We start from the raw sequence: 25,844 nt of genomic DNA on the forward strand, positions 1-25,844 counted from the left end.
AATGCAGTCTGAGAGCTTCAACGCAAGGAGCCCAACAGTTCCCTCTCCGAAATGCGACGACGCGTCGCGTTCAGGAGAGCCGACGTGAGCTCCGAATCTTCCCCGAACAGATGACATGTCTAGCTGAAACGAGAGAGCTCGCTTAATTGTATCAAACTTTTCGAAACTCCAGATCCGGCCGCTTTCATCTCGCAGAAGGGCTCGTTCCCTCAACTCCTCTTCCTTCGTCTGCAAGTATCCTCGCAGCCACGATGGTTCGAGATTACATCAGGAATCGAGATTACATCGGGAATCGAGATTTCTTTCAAATATGTACAGAGAAACCTACCTAGATGCACAGACGAGTCACAAACGAACGCGAAACAGTGAAATCAGGCGAACTCTCTGTCCGTCCTTTTCCCTCTTCCTCTCGAGATCCTTCTCGAGACGCTCCTCCTACAGCAGTGGTATTCGAAGTCGACGTTAGTCCCATCGGTCAGGTCATCGAAAGCGTCTGGCGGAGATCAAAGAGAGAGGAGAGGGTGAGCGAAGGAAATTGCGGCGGAAAAGGGAGATCGTTTCCTCAGTGTCGGTTTTGAATGGTATCGTCTCAGTTCCTTTTTTCAGCTCGGAGCTTCTTGTTTCGGGCGTTGCAGAACATGAGGAGGGATCTGAGTCTAAGAAGAATGACGAACTGGAAGGAGAGCGTAACCACTCAGTTGGTGATGAAAGACGACAGTTTCGAGGAAAGACGCGTCGCCTTTCTCTTCCTCCTCAGCCTTCCTTCCCTCCTCCCGCTTAGTCCTCCTCACCACTCTCAGCTCTCTCCATAACGCCACTCGAGCAAAGCAGTTCCATGAACGAGAAGGAAGAACGAGAGCACAAAGCACAGAACGACGAAAAGGAGAACGAAACGATAAGAAAGAGCGGGACGGAGCAGCAGTAACGAAGAACTATCCAAACGTATGTGAGAGAGGAAAATGCAAGAATAATTATGTAAGATGACGAAGGAAAGAGAAGAAAGAGTTCGATGGGCAGGGAGAGGAAAGCAAGGAAAGAACGAGAAAAAAAGAGAACACGACGCGACACGACAGCGAGAGACAAAGAGACGAGAGCATGCACCGAATCCAACCTAGAATCGGGTGTTGCCCGTGAAAGCACCAACGACGAGGAACATAGTCGATCCGAGGAATCGCTATAATAGAGGAGGAAACGAAGTCAAAAGCAACGCGTCGAGAGGTCAGTTTGATTTTCTTGTTCGACAAGGAAAAGATGGAAGGGTAGAGGCTTGGACTAACCACCACACTGGTAGCAGCGACGAAGATGAGCACGCAGAGCATGTAGATGGCTTGCTTGCTATCGGGGTTGGAGAAAGAAGCGGAGGTCCCACCGGAGAGGATCGAAGCAGCAAGGACGGCGTTGGTCAGGACCCAGAGAAGGAGGACGTTGGTTCTAAAGTTGGCATCTACAAGAACCATCGATCAAGGGAAAAGAAGAACGAGGGTCAGAAATAAGTTCTTTGTGAGAGGGAAGGAACGCTCGACGACTCACAGTAATCCTGCTCCTCCTGTCCAGTCCTTCTCTTCTTGACCAGATCCTTTTCGACCTTGACAGCGACGGGGTACTTGCACTCCTTGATGCTGAGGAGAGCCTCTTCGTAGGACGCGTCGACGTCGGCTTGTCCAGCGGGAAGGTCGATCTCGACTTCTCCTCCTTGACCGGAAACGGATCCGAGGTCGTCTCGAGTGACGGTCGTGTCGGCGCCTTTGGTTCCCCAGCTGAAGTTGACGGAAACGAAGGAGGCGAATAAGAAGAGAGAGGAGGTCAGAAGAGGCGTCTCGGCGGGAAGGGAAGGAGGAGAAGAGTGGGAAGAGGGAAGAGGGGAGGAGGGAAGGACGAACGTGAAGTCGTGAAGGTTCGAGAAAGCGTATCTTTTCGTTAACGAAACCGCAAAGCAAGATCAGCGTACGCAAAGAGGAAGCAGAACACCATGAAGTATACTCACATCGAAAGGATATTGACGTAAGTCGATGACAAGATCGTGTAAGGCAAAAAAGACGTGACGAGGTGCCACGGATCCAACGCCAGAACGGACGAGATGAAGTAGACTCCGTAGGTCGAGAGAATCGAGATGATCATCTTGTTGTAGATGGGGTCTCCGACGTGAGAAACTGCTTTGACGGCGCAGAGGACGGCGGCTGCACGAGATCGTTTTCGAAAAAGGAAGAGGGAAGAGAGTCAGGGAAAGAACGAGCGAAGCAGAAGAAGGCTGGGCTTCAACTTACCGACGATCATGTACATGGTGAGCGTGGAGAATCCGAAGATGGCGATCATGTACTTCCACTTCGAACTGAGAAGAGGGAAACGAAGAAAAGAGTTAGAGAAACGAAGGGAAGGAGAAGTCGAGAGGAGTTCTGACAAGACTCACCCCTTGGGTCTGTTCCCCATCGAGAACAAGAAGCATGCGACGAGGAGTCCGATGTAGAGGTACTGCAAAGGGAAAGGGGCAAGGAGTCGAGTCAGGGAGGAGCAGGAACGGAAGCTGCGACGCGTCTCTCAGACTCACCTGGCAAAGCACGTTAAGAACGTTAATCCCCTTGAGGTTGAAGCTCGTATCCTCCAAGCTCGTCGTGAGAATAACAAAGAAGATGTAGAAGTTGGCCTGTCGTAACCCAACGAACGAAGGATCTCGTCAGTTCGCCCTCTTTCGAAGCTCTCGAAGAGGAGAGGAGGAGAAAGACTCACGATGGCGAACCAAGCGAAGATCAAGTTGATGGTGTTGTAAACGGCCTCGACCATGAAGACGATCTTCCTAGGGACGCTGTGACGACTCCTCCAGATCCTGCCGGTGTTCCAGAGAGCGTAGAAGGTAGCGAAGAGGGATCCGTTGAGCCATCGTCGTCGTTGGAGGATAAACCTTGAGTCGAAGAGGGAGCGGTCAGTTTCGAGACCTTGAGGAAAAGATTGAGTTAGGGTTTGGCTTACTCGGTGAAGTCTTCGGGAACATCAGTCTCTCCTACAGCTCCCTGGACGTAGCGAAGAACCCAAGGCTCTCGAGCGCAGATGAGCTCGAAGCAGAGGATTCGCTGCGAGGGAGGGAACGACGAGAGTCAGTCTCGACCAACGTCCTCTTAGATCAAGAAAGAGGACTCACATCTTCAGCCAGGTCTGTGGAAGTAGGAGGAAGGAAGCGAGTGTCAGCGACGCCTCGACGACGACGTCAAGAAGTGAGTCGAAACGAAGACTCACACATATTCTTCGTGAAAACCCCAGCATCTCCCCCATGAAGCGTCTCTCCCAGGAAATACTTCTGCAAAGGTCCCATTCCGTCAGGTCCGTTGGTCAAGGCGATGTACCTAGCAAAAGAAAGCGAATGGAATCAGCTCCGATTCGAGGTGTCGGTCGAGCGAGGCGAGAGCGAGGCTGGATTGGTTGAGGCTCACCTGTACGCCGAGAAAGCCCCAGGAAGAACCGAGATGTATCCGAACGAGGACTCGGTCGGCTTGTCGAGGATGTTGGACATCTGAGGAAGAGAGAACAAAGCGTCAGCGTTGAGGGACTCTTCGAGAAGTTGATTGCGAGGGAGAGCGAGACGAGCTGACCTTGTACTCGAAGTTCTGACTGGCCACTGATCGCCGGACGTTAGAAGAAGGAGAAGATGGCAGGTCAGCGGGGGTGAGCGAGAACGAGTCCACGAGGAGAGGGAGCAAAGCGAAAGCTGTAGACGAACCAAGAGGGTTCAAAAGCTTCCTCCACCCTTTGTCCTTGAACGCCGCGATCTCTCCACACGCTCCGCCGACGTTTGAAGAGTTATCGAACACTTTCCAAAGTTTGTAGATACCTGAGAACCCAGACGAAATGAAAACAAGGTCAGCCGAGGGTTGAGACGCGTCGAACGAAAAAGAGAGAAAGAAAGGAGACGAACTCCTGGGTCCTGGTCGAGTCCCGACCTGCAGAAACGAGGTGAGAAGGAAGAAGTCAGTCATTGCGAAGTGTGAGAGAAGGAGATAAGAGTGGCTCTCACGTCGAGAAGCATGCAAACGTTGGGCTCGAGGAGAGGAGCGAAAGCGTTGAAGAACCCTGAGCGAACGAGAACGAATCAGCTCAGCTCTCTCGCTTCGAGCCTTCGAGCCTTCGACGTTAAGGAAGATAAGAAAGCTAGGAGACTCACATCGATGACTATTGATCTTCTTCGCATTGTTCTCCTTGAGGCAGAAGATGATTTGACAGGGCATCACCTCTTTTCCCTTCCCTTTCCCGAAGTCGTAGTTGTCTGAAACGAAAAACGAGTCAGTCTCTCATCTCGAAATGAGATAAGAGAGTATACCTGTCGACTCACACTCCGGATCCAACGCGAAACTCGTCGTGTACTCGAAGAGATGAGCCTGCACGGGCACGCCGTTGAGGGTGTTCTTCATGAGTCCTTCTCGGTAGACTCCCAGGGCAGTGAGAACGTCGAGGACCTTGGGATGGATGTGATCTCGTCCGTCGGCGATGATGGCGACGACGACCTGTATACAAAACCCGAACGAACGAGAGGAGCGGAGTTAGTTGAGGCGAAAGGAGGAGGGGAAGGGCGGGAACGAAATCGAACCTTCTTCCAACCGTCCTTTCCCCAGAAGCTCGAGTTGGTTCGTTTGCAGAGGTGGGAGATGTTCTTCATGACTCCGTAGAGGGTTCGAAGGAAGAGGACCTCGTTCTCCTGTTGTACGAGGATAGACGAAGTCAGAACGAACGCGTCGGCGAAACGCCGAGGAAGAGAACGGAAGAAGGAGGAGCAAGGACGAACAGAGTACATGGTGATGACAATGACTGCGAGTAGAAGAGGCGAGTCAATCAGCTTCGAGAATCTGGAAAGAGGACAGAAGAGGAGAAAGAGAAGAGAACGACGACTCACAAATCTCGGTCTTCCTCTCGTACAGATTCTGCCTCAACGAGAATCCACTCGCCGAGAACTCGTCCGGATCGCATGTCACAGCCGTGTACCTACACAAACAGAATCGAATTCAACTCTCCCATCTCCTCTCTGCCCCTCCGAAATCCAACTCAACTCGACTCACGTCGTCGAACTCCTCTCCCTGTCGTTCCTCACCGGCAGCAACGCCGCCAACCTCGTCGGCACGGGCGCCTCCACCACCAGATTCCCATTCTGAAGTTTCACCCTCCTCTTGGTCTTGTGCCTCCTCAGCAACCGTCCTTCAGGAGCAGGTCCGAAATGCTGAGTCTCCAAGCTCCCAATCACCGGCGACGAGTAGTACCCCAGCTCTCCTCCCTCTCCTCCCTTCCACTGCCAATCCTTCTCGTTCGACGACGAGTACGGCAGCAAGCTCGGCGTAAGGGAGTTGGGAGGAGGGAAGGAGTCTAGATCGGGGGAAGGGTTGCCCGAGAGGTACTCGTCCACGTTTGAAACGTCGTCTTCTTCCAACGGAGGAGTTGGCGAGCGAGATCGAAGTCCGGACGGGTTGTTCTCCCCGTAGCGGTTGTCCGGGGTGTAAGTTTGGTAGCCAGCGTAGTTTTCGGGATCGTAGGCTTGAGAGGGGTGGTAGAACGTTGGAGGAGGAGCGGGAGGATAGTTGTAAGGCGAGAGGGAAGGAGGAGGAGGAGTGGGCTGAGGGTTTCTGAAGGAAGCGAGGGTGGCTTCGAACGCTGAGAGAGGTCCTCCTGCTGCTGCTGGCGAGGTGGCACGGAGGTAAGGGTTCGTAGGAAGTTGTTGATGTTGGTTGTAGTAAGGGGTTGAAGCTGGAGGAGGAGGAGGGGAGAAGGTCGAGGGAGGAGGTTGAAGGTGTTGTTGTTGAGAAGGAGCTCGATGGATTCCTTCCCCTCCTCCTCCGTACGACTGTTGAGACGCTGCTGCTTGATCTCCGAAAGGGTTCCTCCCTTCGTGATCGTCGTAGGATCCCTGAGGAAGAACTCCGTATCCTGTAGGTTGAAGATTCCCTCCTCCGTAACCTTGAGCTTGGTGCAAGACCTGACCTCCTTCTCGATCAGGATATCCAAGCTCGAATGCTTCCTCTTCGCTTATCGAAGCCTGATGCTGCTGATGCTGATGGCCTCCGTACATGTGCTGCTGCTGGTAAGGATCTCCTGGAGCTGGCGAAGGGGCTGAGGAGGAAGAGAGGGAGGAGAGAGGTCGAGGAGGTCCTGGAGATTGAGTAGGAGTTGGAACGAACGCTGGAGCGGGTTTCCGATTGTACATCCTCGGGAAAGAGGAGAAGGGGGCGAAAGAGGAGGAGAAGGACGGGGAAGGGCGGTTGTGGTTGGAAGAAAAAGGGAGGGAGGGAAGGGAAGGGAAGGAGTGAGGTCGATTTCGGGGTTGTTGATCGATGGAGCTGCGAAAAGAAAAGTCGGCGCGTCCTCTCGAAGAAGGGCGTCACGACCCTCGAAAATCGAGACGAGATCTACTAGTTTGCTCAGAGATCTACTAATCCCTAATACAACCCTCTCACTTTTCGCTCTCCAAAAAAAAAACAGACGCAGAAGGAACGAGACCAGCACTCCCTTTCCTCCTCCCTCCCCATCTCGAGGCAAGCAAAGCACGTACATCCCAACAACCCTAGATCTTAACAATATCAACCCTAACTCTCTGATGAACGAAATGCTCCAGATTCTCATCCTCTCCTCCCGATCCAGCTCGAACTCCACCCTCCAACGCCTCCCGAGGAGAAGGGTGGATCACCATTCGAGCGAACGTTCCTCCAGAGTGATGCTGAGTCAGTCGAGCAGGGTTCACGACGACGACGGAGTCGACGATCTGGGATAGAGAGAGAGAAGGAGGGAAGGGAGGGGGAGTTTAGTACGACGATGAAGAAACAGGAGGACGGAGGGAGTGGGACGAGACGAAGGAAAGAAGAGGCTTGCTTACCTTCGCGAACTTGGCGAGGTTGGAAGGGAGGATGAGGATGTCCGGCGAGGTCTCGAGGTTGAGGAGATCGAGATGGGTGAGATCGAGGTTGACGTCTTGAACGAACTCATCGGGGACGGGGTAGATCGGGTAGAACCTGTTGAAGCGAAAAAGAGGAACGCGTCGAGCTCGAGTCAGCTCTTCGTTCATCTCTACGCTTCGATGTTTCTCGGCCGAAATACAAGACAGATACTGAAGAAGATGACCCGTCAAACTCACGTCCTCTGACCCAAAACACTCCTGCAGAGGTTCCCCATCGCGTCTCCGTTTCCCGTCGGCACTCCAGGTTCCGGTTCGGCCTCAGCAGCTTTCTTGAAAAAGGTTTCCTTTCGCAGGTGGAAGAGAGTGTCGACGGAGGAGACGGCGATGACGACTTCGTTGATATTGAGGACGCAGGGGTTGGGGAGGAGTCGGATTTTCTGCGAGGGCGGGAGCGGAGCGAAGGAGGACGAACAGTCGTCGAGAGGGGCGGAGGAGAAGGGCAGATGGGAGAGAGATGAAGGAGGAGGAAGAAAGAAATGCCTGAGTATCAGTATCGAACATCAAAGACGGACCATCGTTATAGGAGACGCGTCGAAACAAGAACACGAAATCGAGCTCACCTTGGGATTCGGGAACATCGAAAGATCCCTCTTGAACATGCCCTGAGGGAACGCCATCTGAGTCGAGATCAGATCTCTCACACTGGGGATGAGGATAACGTTCGTGGCGGGCGTAGACTCGGTGATGTCGAGGAGTCGAGAGGTGATCTTGGATCGGAAGATGTCGACGGGGAGGAGATCGGTCTTGCCGAGTTTGATGAGAGGGTGGGAAGCGTCGACGAAGGGACCGAGCTGAGAGAGGGAAGGAAGCAAATGATGAACGGAAGGAGGTGAGCATAGATCAATTCGAGTGGGACAAGGGAGAGAGGGACGAAAGTGACGGAGGTCGAGAAGAAAGAGATGCGACGACGTACCAGGATTACCACATCAGGTCGAGAAGTCCTAATCTCCTCAGCTAGAGCCTCGAAAGGGGTGTAATCGAGATCTCCATCGAGGGTGTAAGGTCCGCAGGCAGTGAAGACCGAGATGGGTTCTCCGTTGAGCTTTCGTCCCCATTGGTTCTCGACGAGCTCCGAAGCTGCTGTTACCGAGGGACCTGCTGCAGGAGGCTGTAGTGTCACAAGCGAAAGGAAGATACCGAAGAAGATACGGAAGAGTGAGCTTCAGACTCGAGGTTCTTCGTTCGCTCTCGCCGTTCTTCCCACACCCCGTGCAGAGGAGGAAACGGACGGACGCAGTCGAAGCTTGAAAACTCACCACCAAAATCTCCTCGACCAAGAACCAGCCACCACCACCGTTCCTCCCTTTGAAACCCATCACAGCACCTCTGAACATCCCAGCTCCTCCGACTCCAGGTGCTCCTCCTCGAACGACGACGTTGGATGTGAAACGGAGAGGTGTGCGAGATCCGGAACCGGTGGAACGAGAAGCTTGAAGGAGGAGGGAGGAGTCGTTGAGTTTGGTTGTGGAGTCGGTGTGGATCTGACCGACGATGTAGGAGGATTCCTGTGAGGAGGGAAGAGCGAAAGGAGAGAGGTATGAGTGAGCGAGAAGGGTGAGAACAAAGGAAGACGAGTGGAAGACTCACGTCGCTGGTTTCGGAGGGATCGGAGAAGTCGTCTGAGATGTTGAAGGTTCGTTTGAGGAGTTCTCCGAAGTCATCGATCCGTTTGTCGAGCACTGAGGGAAGGAAGAAACGGGGTTGAACGAGTAGAGGTCAGACGCGTCTCCACGAGCTCCCTTCGTCGGTCCCGCAGAGTCTAACTTCTCGATCCGATGCGGGTGAATGAAGACTAGGAGATATGCAAGAGATAAGGTGAGCTCACCATCACTTCGTTCCGAGATCTTCTCAAACATGTAGCGGTCTGCGTCAAACGAGGGACGAATCCAAAGGTCAGCTCGAGCTTTCCTTCCTCCTCTCTGTGACTTCGACGAGCCAGCAATTCCCTCCAAGCCCTTCAAGCCACATCCACACTCACACTCGTAGCTCTTCGGATCGGCTCCAGTAGTCAGAGCGATCCTAGGCTTCGTCGTCGAAGGCTCGTAAGGAATCGCAGGGACCGCTGAAGGAGGAAGGTGTTGGTTGAGGGATTCGATAACGGTGAGAGCGTCTGACCGAGTCGAGAACTGTTTGGCGGAGGAAGATGGAGTGCTATAAGAAGAAAGGACTGAGGTTAGCCTCAAAGAATAGCGAGTTGAGAGCAAACACAAAGAAGAAGGATGAAAAGGGAGAGAGGAAGGGAAAGCTCGAGCTCACCCAGCTGAAGGAGATCCGTTTCCAAAGCCGTTCGGACTCGAACCCATGATTCCATCGAAGGAGGATCCCTGCTGACGAGAAGAGGAGGAAGGTGACTGGTTGTTGGAGGTGGAAGGAGCGTTGAAGTTGAGTCTTCCAGGTATGGGGACTGGACGGGGAGTCGCGTTGGAGGCGGAGGAGAGCCGAGAGAGAGTCGGTGTTGAAGCGGAAGGAATAGAAGGACGAGGTTTCTTGCTGGAGGATGGGGAGCCGCTGAGGGAGTCGAGGCTGCAAGAGGGAAGTGAAGAGGAGAAGGGTGTAAGCTTCTTGGGTCGTGGGAAGGTTGGACCTGAGAGGAGCCAACGAGGAAGGGAGGAGAGGTCGAAGGTCAAGAACGAAGGAAAGGTCGCAGAGACTCACAAATCCATCCCAGAGTTTCTTTTTGAACCACCAGTTGACATCTTGAAGGCAGGAGTACTCGAGGAAGCTGCTGCTGAGGCTGCAGCGCCCTTGGAAGAGGAGACTTCCCTCTGAATGTGCTTCTTGAGCTCCCTCGCGTTGTCGAGATTGAAGACGGCTTTGGTCGTGGCTTTGAGCTGGTTGAGAACGAAGGATTCCCACTTGAAGTAGAGATCATCCGCAGGGAGGTTATACAGTCGAAGGATGGCGAGACCTGAGAGAGAAAGAAAGAAAGGAAAGCAGACATGAGGAAACGAAGGGAGGAGGGAAGGGAAGGAGGGAAAGAGAAGGAGAGCAAGCTCACATTCAGACATGAGCTCGGGCGAATCCTTGACGACATCTCCAAAGTACTCTTCCAGCATCTTCTTGCTCTTGGGTTCGTCCATCTCGAAGGCGAAGGGCGTGGAAGAAAATGGAGGGAGGGAGGAGGAAGAAGAAGGAAAGGGTTGAGGTCAACTTCGACGTCGCGTCCGCTGAAAGCTCATCACCACCTCTTCGTCGTCAAGGAAGCCGAAACGCGTCAAATTCTCAGCGTCGGCTTTTTGAGCTGAGATTTCGGGCCAACCTCTGATACCTCGAAGATCTCTTCTCACATTCTGTCCGAACAACAAAGGTCGTCAAGTCGACGACACTCGGAGACGAGCTCGGCCTTTCGATCCCTTCCCCTTCTCCTCTCGCCCCCAACCTTCCACCACTCCCCTACAGCTCTTTTTACTCTCACGATGGTCCGAATATCCATACCCACGCTCCCACCTCCCCCTTTGATCCCTCTCATCAACCCTCTCTCCTCCCTGACTCTCAAGGAAGCAGCCTCTCACACGGCCTCGTTCCTCCAGCGAGGGAAGGGAAAGACGCTGGTCGTAACGGGAGCGGGAATATCAGTAGACTCAGGGATCAGAGCTTACAGAGGGGATGACGGGTTAGTAGATTTCACTGTCCGGTCTCTATGGGAATCGTTTGGCGTTTGGTTTAGAAGGAAACGAAGAAGAGCAGGAGCTGGCCGAAGCTCACCGTCTCCTCCTCCTCCTTCCCTCCTTCTTTCCAGACGCTATACCAACCCGAACTATCGCCCTGTGTACTACTCCGAGCTCGTGGACCCTTCAGAGAAGGGAGAGGATTTCAGGAAGCGGTATTGGAGTCGAGGTCAGTTTCTTTTCCAAACCTGAAGGAGGAGGGAGGTGAGCTTGAGCTCGACGGTGGGCTTGATTGCTTCTTCCTTCCTGTTTCGCCCCTTGTCGTTCCCCGTGTTCGTCCTACTCAGGTTACCTCGGATGGCCTCCAGTGAGAGACGCTCAGCCGAATCCTCTACACTACTCCTTAGCAGCTACGATGTGGCTAGGTCCGTCTCTCTCTCTACCCTCTTCCACCGATCTTTCTCAGTAAAGATTGAGCCCTCCTTCAGAAGCTGAAGAACTTCTTCTCTAATTCTTCATTTCCCTACAGGCCTTGCCAAAGAGATCATCACCCAAAACGTTCGTTTTCCTGCCTTTCTCTCTCGCGATCTCTTCCCTCTTCGTCGTCAGTGAGCTCACGCGACGCGTCCTTTCCTCCTCTTGCTCTCCTCAAGGTCGATGGCCTTCACGACAAGGCCTCTCCTTACACTCCAGAAGAGACCAAGAGACGGATATTGCACCTCCATGGGTCCTTACATGTTCGTACTCTCCTCATCTCTGTGCTTCTCTTTTCTTTCTACTTCTGGCTAATCGAGCCGACCGGGCCCTCTTTCTTCCAGCTCGTTCACTGCAAGAACGGACACGTCGTTCCCAGGGACGAGTTTCAGGAGGTGTTAACAAAGGTCAGGATATCGCTCCTTCTGCTCCTAGCATGACCCGAATGAAGCTCATGCGTTTCCACTACCGCCTCTTCGTCCTGGTCGCAGCTAAATCCAAGCTGGAAATCCTTCGCCGAGGAAGCCTTCGCCACCGGAACGCAACCACGGACGAACCCAGATGGAGATGTAGACCTCCAAGGTGTTTCGTACGACTCGTTCAAAGTCCCGACGTGTAAGGAGTGCGATGCGATTGTGAGTCTGAGTCGACGCGTCTTTCCTTCGCTCGCTCTCTTCGCTCTCGAGTCTTAGTCTCGTACTGACTACCTTCTCGCCCGCTCGATTTTCAGATGAAACCCAACGTCGTCTTCTTCGGAGAGTCCATCTCGGAAGAGGTCAAGAACCGAGCGTTCAAAGCCGTCGAAGCTTCCTCCCAACTTCTCATCCTCGGGACTTCCTTAGCCACCTACTCGGCCTTCAGGTCCGTCTCTTTTTCCTCTTACCCCCTCCTTCCTCTTCTTTCACTAACCTTCTTTCCTCTCCTCGTCGTTGGTTCCCACAGAATGATCAAACAAGCTCTTTCCTCCGTCCCACCCAAACCGATCCTCCTTATCTCCACGGGTCCCTCCCGCGCAGACGGACTCGAAGGACTCGAGAAGATCGAGATGGAAGCTGGACCTGTTCTGAAGCTTGCGTTGGAAGGGTTAGCGAGGGGAGTGGTGGAGAAGGGGGATCCGGTGTTGAAGAGGTTGAGGGAGAGTGGGGTTGTGAAGCGGCCGATGGGAGATGATTAGATCGTTGGACTGCATCGGATAGATATGTTGAAGTTGAATATATATAACAGATGTACTAGCTTACTGTAGATAAGTGTTTCCAAGATGCTCCTCCATCCGTCTTGTACCTCCTCTACCCGTCGTCAACGACGCGTCTTCTCGCTTCGTTCCCTCTTCCTTTCCCTCCATTCCGAAGTAAGACAACCTGAGAGCCATTGAGAATGCGAGACAAGAGTAAAGAAAAGCACTGGAGGGAGGGACAGAGAGCGGCGCCAGAGACTGTACAACAAAAGTAATTGAACGAGAGGGAGGGAGAGGACGGAGAGAAAACAAACGTTTCGAACAGACAAATAGACTGAATCGAAAACGAGAGCTAAACGGGAAGGAAGCGCTATGAGAGGGAAGAAGAGAAGAACTGAGGATGGGTTTGGACGAACTAAAAAGAGCAGGAGGAGGGGAAGGGAGAGAAACAAACGAGGCAGCTACGCGAAGAGAGACGAGAAATCAAGTACACGAGGGCAGAATCGGTCCGAAGTAACGTTATTAAGCAAGAGGAGGATCTTCCGACGAAGAGGGCAAGAGTTTGGATGGGGGAGGAGGTGGGTTGAAGGTGAGAGGTTGGGGGATGGGGAGGATGTCGTCGGGAGGAGGGAGGGGGTGGGAGTAGTGCGAGTTGGAGGAGGAGGGACCGCTGGGCGGTGGGAAGGACGACGAGGGGTAGGATCCTTCGAGCATAGGAGCTGCTGAATCGTTGGCGAGGTCGTCGATTTGATCCTCGGAGAGATTGGGATCCTGTTCTCGGATCTGGGCCTTGATGTCGGAGAGAGTTCGTTCGACTTGAGCCTGACGCTCCGCCTGAGGGTGGCTCTGCGAGAGAGCCGAAGTCGATGCCGAAGCGTTTCCGTTCTGGTTCGAGTGGGGTTGGGACTTCTGCTGGGATGGCTGCGACTTCTGAGCTCGAGGTTTGCTCCCGCTCGCCTCTCCTTTCCCTCCTCCCTTGGTCGTCGTCGTCGTCTTCTGCTTCTTCTTCTTCGGCTGCTCTGCTCCCGTTCCGGCGTCAGACTTGATTCCTGGGGTGAAGCTGGTCGCCCAGAGGACGATTCCCGGCGAAGAGATTTTTGGAAGGACGACCGTCTTGAGTTGATCGATGGCGAGGAGTGTAGCCGGGATCTGTTTGAAGCGAAAGAGTAAAGGAGAAGAGGGAGTCAGCATCGAGATTTTAATGAGCAGCAGAAGATGCGACGAGCAGATCGACGACGGGAGGAGAGAGCACGAACGTCAACGTAAACGAGAGTTCCAACGTGTTCTGTTGAAGAGAGAGGGGCGAGGAGAAGGTCAGCTCGAGTAAGAAGACAATAATAGACTCGTCGGAAGAAGTTATCTCACCTTCCATCTGCAGACGACACTCAGCGAAGGGGTATCGAGTTCCCGTCTTCAGACAGCACAACGGGCACTTGAACTTGAAGTCGGCGCCCTTCGTCGCCTCCGGAGGAACGCAGACGCAAGCGACATGGAACACTTGTCCGCACCTCTCGTTTTTGCATACGACGACGAGTTCGGGTGTTTTGGGGAGGTTGGAGCAAAGGCAGTGGAGAAGAGGGTTGCCGTCGGCCTTGTGGATGACCGTCATCTCCCAGTGAGGTTTCCCTTCCCTCGCTCTCTTCTTGGTCGAGCTCTTGCCAGGACGACCGCTGACGATCTGAAGAGCTTGGAGGAGGGTGTTCCGAACGTCCAGGATGTCTCCGTCGGCTGAGAGGACCTCGAGATCGATGGCGAGCTGATCGACCTTCCGAAGGTAGTGACGAAGGAGTCCGACCTCGACCTCGTCGACGGGAGCGTTCCTCCTGCTCTGCGGTTGGAGATGACCTGAGACGACCTCGAGGAACCGAATCGACTTGTGAACGATCTTGATGACGAAGACGTGTTCGGCAGGAGGGAAGAACCACCCGTAGTCGTGCGCTTGGATGATAGAGGTGAAGCTCGAGAGCTTAGGTTCGACGTTTCGAGGAGCGTCGAGCTTCTTGGGGTCGCAGACGACGCATTGGTATCTCTGTAAGAAGGAGGAAGAAAGGGATAGGAGCGTCAGTGACGGAGAAGGAAGTGGGAGGAGGGGAAAGGCGAAGAAGGAAAGAAACGAGAAGAGACGCGACGCGACGAAAACAAGATCTCACCTTGAAGGCCTTCACACTCCTCGCCGAGACCTCAACGCAGTCTCCGTGGTACGTCGCTCCGCACGTCTTGCACTTGAGCATCGGGTGTTCCTCCGGTTGACGACAGACGCACGAGTAACGTTGAATGGGTCCGACGACGGCTCCTGCTTCTTCTCCCTCTTCGTCTCCTGCGTCCGACTTGTCGTCCTGTCCTTTCGCCGGCGGCTTCGAAGCATTGATGAGAGGGGAGGGCTCGTCGTCTTCTGGGTAGGTTCGTTCTCGAACGTTGTCGAGGATCGTCTCGAGGTCCTTGAGACGATTCTTCGAATCGGGAAGGAGCTTGGCGAGAGCAACGTTCCAAGCGTCGTGCGCCTGAACCTCGTTCTGGACGGTGAGGAGGTCGGTGGAGGTAGCGATGCATCCTCCCTTGGCTTCGACCCTCTTGAGGAGACGACGGAGGTCGACGATCGTCGCTGGCTTTCCCTCGTATCCTTCGGCGACGCTATCGAGGTACTGCTTGGCTTCCTTGTCCCACTGGATGGCCTTGTTTCGAAGACTCCTGACTCGACTGAGGATATCGACGTCGATGGGTGACTCGTCCGCTCGTTCGAGAAGACGGTTGAGGGTATCGATCGTGACTCGGTCTCCTCCCAACTCCTTCTTCGCCTCGTCCCTCCAAGCGTGTCCGACGACCTGCCTCTTCTCGAGTGCGATGACCATGCGATGACTGCTGGGGATTCCGTTCTCCTTGGCCATTCGAAGGTAGTCGTCGATCTGCTTGACGTCGAGCGAGGACTCGTCGACGGTTCCGAGATCCCTGTTCCATCGAAGGCGTCCGACGATCTTTTCGAGCTGGTCGAGCTCAGGGAGGTCGAGGTTGAGAGACTGTCCGGCTCGGAGGAGAACGTCGAGGTCCTTGAGGGATTGATCCGCGTCGGTGAGGGGGAGAAGCTTGTGGACGTCGTCCTGGAATTTCGAAGCTGAAACGTAGAGAGCCTCGAGGCTGTTGATTTCTGGAGCTTCGAATCCGACCTGGTAGATGTCACCGAGTAGTTGGTAGACGGCTTCGGGACTTCTGCTCGAGAACGGTTCCTCCTCCGGGTCTCCCATCTCGACGTCGTCCGCGTCCCGCTTGATCTTCGACCTCGGGACGTACTTCCTCCCCTTCGGCTTCTTGGTGAGGAAGGTCGCAGCTTGAGCCAGAAGCTCGTTGGCTCGGTTGACGAACGCCGTGAGCGTATCCAAGTCCTGAACAGGATGGCCGATGCGCTCTCCATCGGCGACGAGGGATCGAAGAGCTTTGAGATTCGGGTGTTGTGGGTTGTCCGAGAGGATCCGATGGAATCGAAGCGTCCAGAGTTCAGGGATGGCGGATCGACTGATGATGGTATCCTGGATCTCGAAGAGGGATTCCTTCGAGAATCGATTCCGGAGGGTTCGAGAGGAGGAAGCACACGAGCAGAGCTCAGCGGCGTGCTCGAGGCAAGCGACCGACTTGGTGCAGGGGCAGATGACTTGTGAGAGGTAGGTGAAGGCTTTGCAGACCGAGCACTGGTACTCCTCTTCCGGTCGGTCGACCTCCTCGACGATCTCACGAAGAGGAACGTCCTCCGTCGAGAGTTGGGCTCGAAGTCGATCCCTGGCGGCCATCTCGTGGGTGATCATCTCTCTCAGGGGTTCTTCGAGCCTGTGAGGGGAAGGCGAAAGCGAGGAAGGGTTCAGTTCGGAGCAAGAGAGGCTCGGAAGGAGAAGGAGGTGACTCGCCAGATCGAAGTGTCGATGGTGTGGGAGTGTTCGGCGATGGAGATGAGAAGCTCGTTGTGGTCGAAGACGGGAGCCTTGGAGTAGGACCGGTCTGCAAGGAAGAGGAAGTGAAGATGAGTAAGAGAGTGTCGAAGATGGAACTGAGAGAAGAACACGTCGAACTTACAGTTTTCGACGCACTCTCGGCCAAACTCGAGCCAGTCGGGTCGAGCGAAGTTCACAGCCTGGGAAGGTCAAAGGGAGAAGAAGGATCAGTATACAGACTCGGAGTTTAGGACGAGACGGGAGGGGAAAGCGAACCTCGTTGTAGTTGAGCTGAGAGAAGGTAGAAGAGGACGCGTCGTTGGTCAGCATCGATTCGAAGCTCGTCTAACACAACCAAGGAAGATCGACTCACTCCGTGATTGAAACCAGAGTGGTAAGCCTTCGGGAAGGTAATCACAAACTCGTTGGCTCGTTGATCGCAAGCGAACACTCGAACTCCAGCCTTCTGAACTCGTCCGGGGTTCATGAGCGTGATGAGTTGGAACAGAAGCGCCGGCTGTTGCTCGAAGAGATCGGGAGCTTCTTGCTTGATGGCGGCTTCGAACTTTCCAGCGTCGTCTCCAGGGATTCCGTACCAAGTCTTGGTCTCTCCGAAGTGCACTGAGAGAGAGGAGAGAAGGAAGGTGAGTCGGGAAAGGGAGGAAGAAAAAGCGAAAGGAGGCGAAGGACGAACTGTAGTTGACGCTCGAAGTATAGTGATCCTCGTTGTGCCAGGCGAAGCAACTGAAGATGAATCCAATGTAGATCCAGGGGACGGTCCTGGAAGAAAGGGAGGTAGGAACGAGGTCAGCGATGCGTCGAAGAAAGGAGAGAGAACGAGACGCGTCTCTGCTCACATTCCGGAGATGTTCGATTTGATGTCTGCGAAGGAACGATAAGGATCAGCGACTGATCCAGCGACGATATATGAAGTAGAAGCTAGCTCACAGCGTAGGACTGATCCAGGCAGGATGGGCATGTTGTTGAGGTTCCATTGATCGATCGAGTAAGGGTCGAGAGGATGAGTTTCGAACGTAGGAGCAGCACTGCGATCCGAAAAGAAGAATCGATCAGCCAAAGCTCCTCTACATATTCAAGATACTCGAGATACTCACCTTCCGTGAATGGTACTATGCACATCAGCCCCGTACTCGACCTCCACCGTCTCCTCCTCACTCTCGACCAACCTCCAAAACTCCGTCTCGATGTCGTGTTCCGAAACGACCTTCTTCCCAATCTTCTGCGAGAGTCCGTTCGACTGGAGCGCAGGGTTTCCTTGACTCGAGACGGGATGAGTGTTGAACCAGTGCTCTCGGAAGGCGGTATCTCGTTTCTGGAAGCTCGTGATGCTGTGATCCTCTCCCTGTCGAAGACGAAACGCGAAAGAGTGTGAGCTGACTTCCTTCTTCAACGAGCAAGGTGAGACCGTTAAGACGAACCTCGTCGAATCCATACTCGTTTCCAGTTCCGAAGAGGCAGGCTGAGCAGTACCAGGACTCGTTCTTGGGGACGGCGGGAAGAGGCGGGTCGAGGCAGTAGATGTGGAAACCTAAAGCGATAAGGAAACGAAAAGTGATTAGATCGGCGATGTGGGTGAAAGAAATAGTGAGGTGAGCTCACCAGCGTCGCAAGCATCGCACAGAAGGATCTTCGTAGCAGCGTTTCCTTTCCAACAGACCTCACAGAGCTGGAGAGAAAGGAAGGGAAGGAGTGAGCGTGAGCTCGGTCTTGAACGAACAAAATGACACGAAACGAGATAGTTGAGACTCACATCTCCCTTGGGAGCATTCTGAGGAGCCATGGCTATGGAGGATAAGAAAGGAAAAGGTCAGCGACTGAAACAGGAAGGGGAGAGAAAGGGGAGACGCCGAAAACTCACGCGAAGGCTTCAACTTCGTCGCCGGTGGACGAGCGTTGAGAGGGTTCATCGCAGCTCTCCTACTTGGGATCTTCCTCTTCTTCTCCTCTCTCTTCTTCTCCTCCCCCTCCGACTCCGCCTCCGACAAACTGCTATCCGCATCCTCGAAGTTCAACGACCTCTTGATCCCGCTGGGATCCTTCGTGTCCGTCGGACCTCTCCCAGGCGAAGCAGGAGCCGACTTGCTGCCCCCACTCGTTCCCGATCCTGAAGCGACGGCGTTGGTGTTGTAGGGTGGGTCGGAGGCAGTCGATCCGGAGGATGTGGAGAGGTTGGAAGTGGAGTTGGACGCTCCGAGAGCGGCTGAGGATCGAGCTGCTGGGTTGTTGGGTCGCATCCCTCCTCCGGAAGGTGATTTGTTGGCTGGGAGAGGAGAAGCTGTGTGGCCTGAGCGAGCTCGAACGGCGAATTCGTCGAAGGGAAAGACGAGGGAGGAGTAGATGACCTTGATCTGTTGAGCGAAGGCTTGAGCGTATCCGAGCTTTTTGGCGACTTCGGTCCACATCTTCCTTCTTGTAACCTGGTGGAATGGAAAGAGGCAGGCAAGACGAGTGATTGATCAGTTCTTGTAGGTGAGGCAGAGATGGAAGGAGGGCGAAGGAGACGAACCTCGTTGAACCCTCCAGCTTGAGTGACCTCCTTCCTCAGCAACCAAAGGTCCACCTCCTTGTGATCGACGAGAGGAGTCGAGATGTCGGCGTTTCCTTGTTGTTGATGGTAGATGAAGCTGTGTGAATATTTTCGAGGCGAAAGACGAAGAGTCAGCCGAGTCAGCAACGAAACAAAAAGGGAGGAGGACAGGGAAGGGAAACCCACAGCTGCTCGAGGAAGTTGATTTTGGCCCTCGACTTGGCTTCCATCGAGTTGATTCGCATGAGTCGAGTCTTGAATCTGTTAGAGAACATCTAGATGTCAGTTGGAGAATTTTCCTGGAGCCCAGAGAGAAAAGGAAACGGACCGGAAGGTCTGAAAAGGAGAAACGAGAGGAAACGAGAAGGTCAGCTTCGCCTCTTCCTTCCTTCCTTCTTTTGATCTAGACGTAGAGAAAACTTACCTCTGTGTCCATGACGAAGGGAGGCTGCCATCCTTCTGGAGGTACGATCTTACAGATTCCATACTCCTTGGCTCCACCTTCCGAACCGCACCAACGAATGTACTCCATCGGGTTCTTGAACTCCTCCTTCGAAGGGTAGAACGTCGGAGCCTCGGTCAGACCGAACGCTCGAGGCTGAGTTCGAGGAGGTGGAATCCTGGGACCTTTGGTTTTGACCGTCTTGAAGTCGAGAGGAGTAGCTTTAGGGAGCGATCGGAAGGCGATGGCTGGGTTCTTCTGGAGGGAAGGAGCCGAAGGGTCGACGACGACGGGTTTGGCTGGAGGAGGAGGAGGCACGGCTTGAGCGACGGGGACGACCTTTGCTGGTTTGGGAGTTGGAGGGGAAGGAGGAGGAGAGGTATCCCGTCTAGCTGCGTCTACCATTCGAAGGTTGGCGTTCACTTTGGAAGCTCGAGGCGCTCTACCGTTCGTGGGAAGAGGAGCAGCGACGACGGGAGGAGGAGCGACGACGTTGCTCGTTGAGCTCGACGAAGAAGTCGAAGGAGCCTTCTTGACAGCAGGAGCAGCGGGAGCCGCTCGAGGTGCTGGTCCAGGGAGAGGAAACTTGAGAGCAGAGATCACGTTCGAAGCTGTATCCAGATTGGGTCGGTTGGGTTCGGCGAGAGACCCTCCTCCGTTCGTGGCAGGACCAGCTCGATTTCTTGAACCGGGAGGTCGTCCTCGCTTCTTCGAAGGAGTATTCGATCCGCTCGACGAGACCGAGAGAGATTTAGGAACGGGGAGAGGAGGTGGCACCGGAGGTGGTGGATCCATGGTGGAAGGGCGAACGACGATGTGGAAAGGGAGGGTAGGAAGGGCGTGGTGGTTGAAGGTCGAAAGGAGCGACGCCACCTTTGAAAGAAGAGAGCTCAACAATTCGACCTCGCAGCTTCGTATAGGTCGAGAGAAAAATTGACCATGTTCACATCTAGGCTACAGATTTACTCGAAACACCTAAGGGATCTAGCGAGTCCGATTTCTCTTCACACCAAGGGTTCCCTGAGCTTCCTCCTCCTCCTGCTTCTCCTCCCGCTGAGAGCTTCGAGATCTCGACAAACTCGTCGTCTCCTTCCTTGGACGACCACCACTGACTCTGTTCCGAACTCGGAGGGGGCACTGCGAAAGAGGGAACGAAAAATCAGCTCGTCTCATTCCAGAAGGTCGAAGAGGAAAGCGAAGCGGAGGCAAAACGAAGGAGGAGGAAAGGAGGAAAGGCGAGCTCACGACCATCCACTTCGAACGAATCGACCCTCAGACTCCTCATCCCATCTGAGATATCACCACTCCCGTCCATCTGCTTCACAAGCCCTTGCTTGATCTCACTCGACATGGCAGCCTTCTTCTCCTTGTCGATAATCTGCACTGAAGCTCTGAAAAGGCCGAGAACGGGTCGGTGATCTGACGTTCGAAGACCAGCTCGGGCATAGACGATTTGTTCGACCTGGGAGAGGAAAGTTTGAGATTCAGTGAACGGAAGCGAGATGCAAAGAGGATCAGGAAGGAGGAGCTCACAGAGATTCCTCTCCAAAGGACTCGATCGGTATACGAGGGGATCCTCGCTTTCTCGGACGAGTCGTAGTCTTTAGAGGAATAAAGATGAAAGATGAAAGGCTAGTCAGCAAAGTTTCGAAGGTGTCACGGGAGGAAGAGAGACTCACTATCAGTTCCGTTGTCGTACTTGTAGGTCGGTCTACGAAAAAAGAGAAGCAAGGTCAGCTCGAGCGCTCGAAGCGAACAAAGGAGGGAAAGGTCGAAGCTCACCTGAAGCTGATCTCTCCCTCCTCATAATCTCCAAAGACCTCGTTCTTGTCCATGGCTCTCGTGAGCTAAAGATGAAGGAAAAGATGACTAGCCAGTAAGCTCGGGTCGGAAGCAGGTGTTGCTAAACGAAACGAACCTGGTCAGCCCCGATAAGATGAGTGAGGTTGTCGGTTTCTGCTAGCTCCCTCGCATCCTCGTTCGCAAGATCGATACGGTAGTTGAAGTCTCCAGCCCAGAAGATGATGCTGTGGCGACGAAGAGCGAATGGGTCAGCTCGAAGGACGGTGAGACGTCGAGGCGCAAGGGGAAAGAAAGACGCACTCGTGAGAAGCGATGGTCTTCCCTTTCTGGAACCTCAGACCTGAAGCAATCGTCCAGTAGTCGGCGTTCCTCTCGGCTACGTTCGTATGTCCAGCAGCAAAATGCTAGGGGAAAGAATGGCGAGTCAGCGAGGAGTTCGAGGATGCGAAGGGAGGCGAACGAGCTCACGGCTGTAACGAAGCAGAGCGAAGTATCGTGGAAGTCCATCCTGATGGCGACTCCTCCCTTGTTTCCAGACATGCCTCGAAGACCAGTCTGAGAGGGGAGAGGAATGGTCAGCAGAGACGAGGAAAATCGACTTGAATCGCGTCGGCTCACCTTCTTCGACGATCCTTCGACTTTCCGAACAGCCTGAGCGAGAGACGACTTGATGAGGACGAGGAGTGCAGTTCCGACGAGCTACGAAGGAAAAGAAGTGATAAGGTCACTATCCGCTACAATCAAAGGGAAGGGAAGAGAGCTCTCGCACCTGTTCGCTTCGAAGCAAAATATAGTCGTTCTTCTTGTTTGGTCGGTTGGCGAAGGTTCCGAGGATGAACTTCTCCCAGATCCGTATCTTCTGAGGATCCGTCTGAACGATCTGCTGAGCCGTGAGAGGAACGATCTCTTGGAAGGCGATGGAGAAGATGTCGGGTCTGAGACGAAGGAGGGCAACGGATCAGTGTGAGCTCGACGAGGACGGGCGCGTTGAGACCCACTCGTTGCTACCTGAGAGAGGCGAACAGAGAACCATCAGTTCGGCGTTGAGGTAAGATACAAAGTAGAAAACATTTGAACTCACTGTTAGCAGAAGGGAAAAGCCAAGGAAGAAGCGATTCGCCAGGAGGTTTCCCGTTCAGATTCCACGTTCCGGTGAAGACGAGGATGTTCTTCGTCGACGAGTACTCTCCAGCTCTGTTCGAATGGCAGAAAAAGCGATTTCAGTAGTCGATCGAGAAAAGAAGGATGGAGAGACGAGCTCACCGCTGGAGCAGAGTCCGTTTGAGCTGTTGGTTGACAGGATCGAAAATCTCGATCTGGCGTTGATCAGCGAGCATTCCGAGAAGCATGTCGATGGCGACCTGCTTGGACTTGTCGGTGAAGGTATTGATGTAGGCTCTGTGAAAATCAAGTCGAGAGAACTCGGGGAGATCAGCTTCGAGTCGAGAGCGAAAAGAAGAGAGAAACGCACCTTCCAACACTCTTGCTCGCATCGCTCAGCAACCCGCCGAGAGTCCTCTTTCCCGATCGAATGAAACTGGTGTTGAGAGCTCCGGTTCCAGCGTAGACTCTGATCGAGAAAAAGGGAGGACAGAGGTCAGCTTCGAGCGTCGAGAACGAACGAAGTAGGCCAGAAAAGAGCAGGAGACGCGACTTACTTCGACAACTGATCTCCCGTGTCCGCCCAGATGTGAGAATGAGCGGTCCAAAGGTTGGGGAGGTTAATCCACTGGGGGTTTATCGTTCGCATAAAGTTCTCGAGAACGGTGGCGGAGAGGATCTCGCAGATGACCTTCAGGAGAGAAGGAGAGCGGGAGTCAGCGGGAGGGTTGGCGGAAGAGGTAGAATCGCAAAGGAGCCTACGTTAGTACGATCCAAGCTGAAGATGAAATGGACAGATCGGGTTAGTAGTGAAACGAAAGGGAAGGGTCTCGAGAGCGCCGAAAGACTCACCAATCCAAACTGATCGGCGCAACGAAGCGCGTCGACTCTAGTCAGCAAACGCTTCTCTTCCATCCGTGCTCCGAAAAGTATCGACCTCTATTTCCTAGACTCACCAATTCGTCCTGAACACACCCCTCTGCTCCTCAACCACCTCTCCACCACTCAAACACGTCCACCCAAACTCCTCCAATCCTCGCCTGACTCCGTCCAACCGCCTCACTCGCTCCCTCACGCTCTCCACTCCGTTCACCTTCACAGCAGCATGGAAATCGAAGCTCGTCATTCCAACGAGAGGAGGTGGAGGTTTCGAAGAGGTGTAGCGTCGGAGGTGGTCTTGATATTGTTGGGTGAGGACGACTTCGTTATCTTTTTGACCGAGGAGACTGTGGAAGGGACGAAAGCGACTTCAGCGTCGGAAATATGAGAGCAATTTGGAGAAGAAAGGACTGACTTGACGGCGTGAACTGGACCGTAGATCGAGAGGAGCTCTTCGAAGTGTTTGTCGAAAGCTGGTTGCGACGCTTGAGCCGGACGGGTGATCTGGATCTTTTGACCGAAAGCCTGTATTCCTTGTTGCTCCCAGAAAACTGCGAAAAAATAGAGAAAGAAGACGAATCAGCGAGGAAGCTTCGCGTCGAAGGGAGAAAGACGAAGAACGAGAGAAATGAAGTTGTCGAGGCGGATAAACTGACCTGGTACACTTCCTCGAACCTGGACCCAAGACATGGTAACATCTCCAGCTGAGAAGACGGTCTCGGTCTGTTCGAAAAGGATATGGGAAGAGGAGTGAGCTCGACATCTTCGAATCGAGCGACGCGACGGTTCATGCTCACCTCAACGAAAGCAGCTGCGTTCCCCTCATCATCCACTCCTCTCGTGTTGAACCTCGTTCCAGCACGTCTCCAGCTGAGCCTCGAAACGACGGCGAGGTTGATAGCTTGACCTCCGGGCGCGTTGATCACGACGGAAGAGACGAATCCTTGAATCATGGGGATCTGAGGAACAAAGAGGGAAGAATCAGCGTCAGTTTCGTTTCGCACATTTGCAGTCACCGAGAATACAGCTAAGAATGAGCTGGCTGGCTGAGACTCACCAAGAATCCACAGAGATCGAACTCCTCCCTTTCCTCGTCACTCTCGAGTCCCTCTCTAAACTCCCTCAACCCTCCCAACAGGAACTCGTTCCACACGAACCTCCTATCCTCCTTCCAGTTCTTCCCCAGCAACCCCTCCTGCTCATTCCCAGAACCTCCCATGGTCTCTACCAAACTCCCCGGCTCTCCTCTCTCCCTCCTGACGCGTTCGTCCAACCTCGAGCTCACGTCCCACTCGCTTCCTGGATCCGCAAAGTAGAAGCTGCCGTTGTCGAGGATCTTCTTCATCCCCGAAAGAGGGTGTTCGAAGAGGTTCAAGGGCGTGGAGGAACCTGAGGAGGTAGAGTAGTAAGACGAGGAGGAAGAGTCGATGGATGGGTCGAGGGAGGAGTCGAGGGAGGAGGAATCCCATGTGGACGAAGAGAGGGAGTGGATAGAGGTGGAGACGACCTTGGAGATGGGTTCGGGGGGCGTGGTGCTGCAGGGACAGGAAGTATGGAGCCTTGAATTAGCGTGGGGGTCGAGAACGAAGACGAAAGAAGGAAGGAGAGATTCAGAGAGAGTGAGCTCACCTCGTTCCCGGCCTGACTTCCCCAACTCTACTCGCCCTCTCTACGACAACGAGGAAGCACTCCTTGTCTGGAGACACACCGGGACCTGAAGATAGAGATGAACCTCCTCCTCCTACCAGCCCTGCGACTCCGACGATCTCTGCTGGCCATCGAACGCACTCTTCGAGCTCGAGGGAGTCGGTTGGGACGAACTCGACCGAGACGAGATGGTGGTTCGTTGGAGATTTCTGACGAAGGAGGAGAGCTTTGTTGGAGATGGAGGAGGAAGGGACGAGAATGAGGTGACGAGGAGAGGTTTTCTTGATGTCTGGGGCAAGGAGGAGAAGAGGAGACGAAGGTCAGCTTAAGAAGAGGAAGCGCGGAGGAGAGAAGGGAGGGCCTAGACTCACAGAGCTGCATCTCGAGGGACAGGTTTTCAAGAACAGTAGAGTAGATAGATGTATGCGCCCTATCTGGCTTCGGGAGAGGTCGTTCGAGGGAAGTGGCAGAGGTAGAGCTTCGGAAAGAGGGAAGGGAGGAGGTCGGAAGGGCGTCGGAGGTGACCTTGATAAGAACGCAAGACAAGTCAGCCTCCACGTGAATTCATCGACTCTTCAGTGTATCTCGGCATAGATTCAAAACTCACCTTCTCTGTGTAATCTTCTCTAGAATCGAGATGGCTGTTGGGAGGAAGCGAGAGGTCTGCGACGTCACTTCCCTTCGAGATTCGAGCTCGTCTTTGCTTCCTTCTCCCTTCTTCCCCTCAACCCTTCATCTTCGATCTTTCTGTCAGCTATGTCTGCTCCTCTCACTCACTCCCACGTCTACAGATCCCTGCTTCGAGAATTCAGGCTCTCGGTAAGTTCTTCATCGCTCTCTCGCTCTGTCGTCCCGCTTGAAGCTGACCGCCTCGCTCTCCTTCCCTTCCCTCTCCTCTCTCAGTCGATCCTCCCTCGTCCCAAACGATCTCCAGCTCTTCTCGGCCACCTTCGATCCCTCGTCGCTACTCTCCCTTCGCCCTCCTCGGAAGCTTGGTCGGCGAGGTCTCTGGAGATTCTCGAGGTGGGCAAGTTCATGCGAGCTCAGAGGATTCACAAGGTCAGCTCGACTCCCTCCTTTTCTCTGCTAGCATCGTGCTCTGCTCGAAAGATCTAACCCGAGTCTACTCCTTCGTTTGTGTGTGCAGGATCTTCTGGAACGGTACAATCCTACGCACGGAATGACGGTTCAGGAGAGGACGAGAGCGACAGCCAGGAGGGTTGGGTTGGACGTCCCGAAGGAGGGGAAGCCTATGGGACCTGATGAGATATGAGCAGTTCACATCTATCTGTAGTGTCTGGACAGCGTAGGAAGACAGTAGTTTCGGAG

General features: G+C 53.9%; 6 protein-coding genes across 6 annotated transcripts; 2 read left to right on the forward strand and 4 right to left on the reverse strand.

Annotated features, from left to right (window-relative positions):
- Positions 1-818: 818 nt before the first annotated feature.
- Positions 819-6,361, reverse strand: BDY24DRAFT_349165 (chitin synthase-domain-containing protein). The gene is made up of 23 exons (XM_076637679.1): positions 5,040-6,361; positions 4,877-4,965; positions 4,769-4,791; positions 4,574-4,681; positions 4,319-4,490; positions 4,151-4,252; positions 4,004-4,059; positions 3,905-3,929; positions 3,710-3,820; positions 3,582-3,607; positions 3,423-3,502; positions 3,229-3,335; positions 3,134-3,147; positions 2,965-3,065; positions 2,725-2,896; positions 2,546-2,641; positions 2,408-2,469; positions 2,265-2,329; positions 1,985-2,177; positions 1,881-1,910; positions 1,531-1,757; positions 1,278-1,444; positions 819-1,174 (listed from the first exon to the last, which is right to left on the reverse strand). The coding sequence occupies exons 1-23, from the start codon at positions 6,173-6,175 to the stop codon at positions 1,112-1,114; spliced, it is 3,225 nt and encodes a 1,074-aa protein (XP_076498416.1). The 5' UTR covers positions 6,176-6,361; the 3' UTR covers positions 819-1,111.
- Positions 6,362-6,434: 73 nt separating this feature from the next.
- On the reverse strand, positions 6,435-10,055 carry POL12 (DNA-directed DNA polymerase alpha subunit POL12). Its single transcript, XM_076639499.1, has 12 exons — positions 9,921-10,055; positions 9,578-9,830; positions 9,179-9,445; positions 8,901-9,073; positions 8,748-8,786; positions 8,510-8,601; positions 8,179-8,427; positions 7,836-8,030; positions 7,483-7,713; positions 7,100-7,299; positions 6,842-6,977; positions 6,435-6,730 (listed from the first exon to the last, which is right to left on the reverse strand). Exons 1-12 carry the CDS (start codon positions 10,000-10,002, stop codon positions 6,533-6,535), a joined length of 2,115 nt encoding a protein of 704 aa, XP_076498417.1. The 5' UTR covers positions 10,003-10,055; the 3' UTR covers positions 6,435-6,532.
- Positions 10,056-10,300: 245 nt separating this feature from the next.
- BDY24DRAFT_382365 (DHS-like NAD/FAD-binding domain-containing protein) lies at positions 10,301-12,224 on the forward strand. The gene is made up of 9 exons (XM_076639500.1): positions 10,301-10,535; positions 10,662-10,759; positions 10,878-10,955; positions 11,060-11,088; positions 11,184-11,267; positions 11,349-11,411; positions 11,496-11,639; positions 11,735-11,865; positions 11,947-12,224. The coding sequence occupies exons 1-9, from the start codon at positions 10,339-10,341 to the stop codon at positions 12,176-12,178; spliced, it is 1,056 nt and encodes a 351-aa protein (XP_076498418.1). The 5' UTR covers positions 10,301-10,338; the 3' UTR covers positions 12,179-12,224.
- Positions 12,225-19,993, reverse strand: BDY24DRAFT_382367 (PLU-1-like protein-domain-containing protein). Its single transcript, XM_076639501.1, has 20 exons — positions 19,068-19,993; positions 18,972-18,979; positions 18,830-18,904; positions 18,623-18,740; positions 17,975-18,533; positions 17,867-17,898; positions 17,716-17,782; positions 17,535-17,644; positions 17,211-17,458; positions 17,044-17,141; positions 16,953-16,977; positions 16,790-16,875; positions 16,469-16,716; positions 16,372-16,386; positions 16,238-16,295; positions 16,072-16,162; positions 14,329-15,994; positions 13,544-14,207; positions 13,435-13,463; positions 12,225-13,327 (listed from the first exon to the last, which is right to left on the reverse strand). The coding sequence occupies exons 1-20, from the start codon at positions 19,878-19,880 to the stop codon at positions 12,701-12,703; spliced, it is 5,637 nt and encodes a 1,878-aa protein (XP_076498419.1). The 5' UTR covers positions 19,881-19,993; the 3' UTR covers positions 12,225-12,700.
- Positions 19,994-20,199: 206 nt separating this feature from the next.
- Positions 20,200-25,157, reverse strand: INP53 (phosphatidylinositol-3-/phosphoinositide 5-phosphatase INP53). The gene is made up of 24 exons (XM_076639502.1): positions 25,123-25,157; positions 24,887-25,040; positions 24,498-24,804; positions 23,926-24,403; positions 23,666-23,827; positions 23,525-23,591; positions 23,284-23,419; positions 22,946-23,215; positions 22,842-22,850; positions 22,752-22,767; positions 22,547-22,680; positions 22,360-22,458; positions 22,152-22,286; positions 21,970-22,082; positions 21,887-21,896; positions 21,658-21,823; positions 21,507-21,587; positions 21,357-21,443; positions 21,189-21,292; positions 21,004-21,112; positions 20,868-20,932; positions 20,765-20,796; positions 20,619-20,686; positions 20,200-20,547 (listed from the first exon to the last, which is right to left on the reverse strand). Exons 2-24 carry the CDS (start codon positions 24,894-24,896, stop codon positions 20,245-20,247), a joined length of 2,961 nt encoding a protein of 986 aa, XP_076498420.1. The 5' UTR covers positions 24,897-25,040; positions 25,123-25,157; the 3' UTR covers positions 20,200-20,244.
- Position 25,158: 1 nt separating this feature from the next.
- On the forward strand, positions 25,159-25,802 carry FMC1 (Fmc1p). The gene is made up of 3 exons (XM_076639503.1): positions 25,159-25,334; positions 25,419-25,574; positions 25,663-25,802. The coding sequence occupies exons 1-3, from the start codon at positions 25,272-25,274 to the stop codon at positions 25,786-25,788; spliced, it is 345 nt and encodes a 114-aa protein (XP_076498421.1). The 5' UTR covers positions 25,159-25,271; the 3' UTR covers positions 25,789-25,802.
- Positions 25,803-25,844: the final 42 nt, after the last annotated feature.

Source organism: Mrakia frigida (assembly GCF_051309035.1).
Source record: "Mrakia frigida strain ATCC 22029 unplaced genomic scaffold BDY24scaffold_8, whole genome shotgun sequence".
In the NCBI taxonomy this organism is placed as follows: Eukaryota; Fungi; Basidiomycota; class Tremellomycetes; order Cystofilobasidiales; family Mrakiaceae; genus Mrakia; species Mrakia frigida.

Coding starts and splice junctions, on each gene's coding strand:
- BDY24DRAFT_349165 (XM_076637679.1), bottom strand. CDS start 6,175: ATGTACAATCGGAAACCCGCTCCAGCGTTCGTTCCAACTCCTACTCAA. Junction 3,821..3,904: donor GACTCGACCAGGACCCAGGA/GTTCGTCTCCTT, acceptor CTGGGTTCTCAG/GTATCTACAAACTTTGGAAA. Junction 2,642..2,724: donor TCTTCGCTTGGTTCGCCATC/GTGAGTCTTTCT, acceptor GGGTTACGACAG/GCCAACTTCTACATCTTCTT.
- POL12 (XM_076639499.1), bottom strand. CDS start 10,002: ATGGACGAACCCAAGAGCAAGAAGATGCTGGAAGAGTACTTTGGAGAT. Junction 9,074..9,178: donor AACGGATCTCCTTCAGCTGG/GTGAGCTCGAGC, acceptor TTCTTCTTATAG/CACTCCATCTTCCTCCGCCA. Junction 8,787..8,900: donor CGATCCGAAGAGCTACGAGT/GTGAGTGTGGAT, acceptor CGTTTGACGCAG/ACCGCTACATGTTTGAGAAG.
- BDY24DRAFT_382365 (XM_076639500.1), top strand. CDS start 10,339: ATGGTCCGAATATCCATACCCACGCTCCCACCTCCCCCTTTGATCCCT. Junction 10,956..11,059: donor AGCAGCTACGATGTGGCTAG/GTCCGTCTCTCT, acceptor ATTTCCCTACAG/GCCTTGCCAAAGAGATCATC. Junction 11,089..11,183: donor AAGAGATCATCACCCAAAAC/GTTCGTTTTCCT, acceptor GCTCTCCTCAAG/GTCGATGGCCTTCACGACAA.
- BDY24DRAFT_382367 (XM_076639501.1), bottom strand. CDS start 19,880: ATGGATCCACCACCTCCGGTGCCACCTCCTCTCCCCGTTCCTAAATCT. Junction 17,783..17,866: donor AGAATGCTCCCAAGGGAGAT/GTGAGTCTCAAC, acceptor CTTTCTCTCCAG/CTCTGTGAGGTCTGTTGGAA. Junction 16,876..16,952: donor AAATCGAACATCTCCGGAAT/GTGAGCAGAGAC, acceptor CCTTTCTTCCAG/GACCGTCCCCTGGATCTACA.
- INP53 (XM_076639502.1), bottom strand. Junction 23,216..23,283: donor GGTCCAGTTCACGCCGTCAA/GTCAGTCCTTTC, acceptor TCCCTTCCACAG/TCTCCTCGGTCAAAAAGATA. Junction 20,548..20,618: donor TCCTTTGGAGAGGAATCTCT/GTGAGCTCCTCC, acceptor TTCCTCTCCCAG/GTCGAACAAATCGTCTATGC.
- FMC1 (XM_076639503.1), top strand. CDS start 25,272: ATGTCTGCTCCTCTCACTCACTCCCACGTCTACAGATCCCTGCTTCGA. Junction 25,335..25,418: donor TTCGAGAATTCAGGCTCTCG/GTAAGTTCTTCA, acceptor CTCCTCTCTCAG/TCGATCCTCCCTCGTCCCAA. Junction 25,575..25,662: donor GAGCTCAGAGGATTCACAAG/GTCAGCTCGACT, acceptor TTGTGTGTGCAG/GATCTTCTGGAACGGTACAA.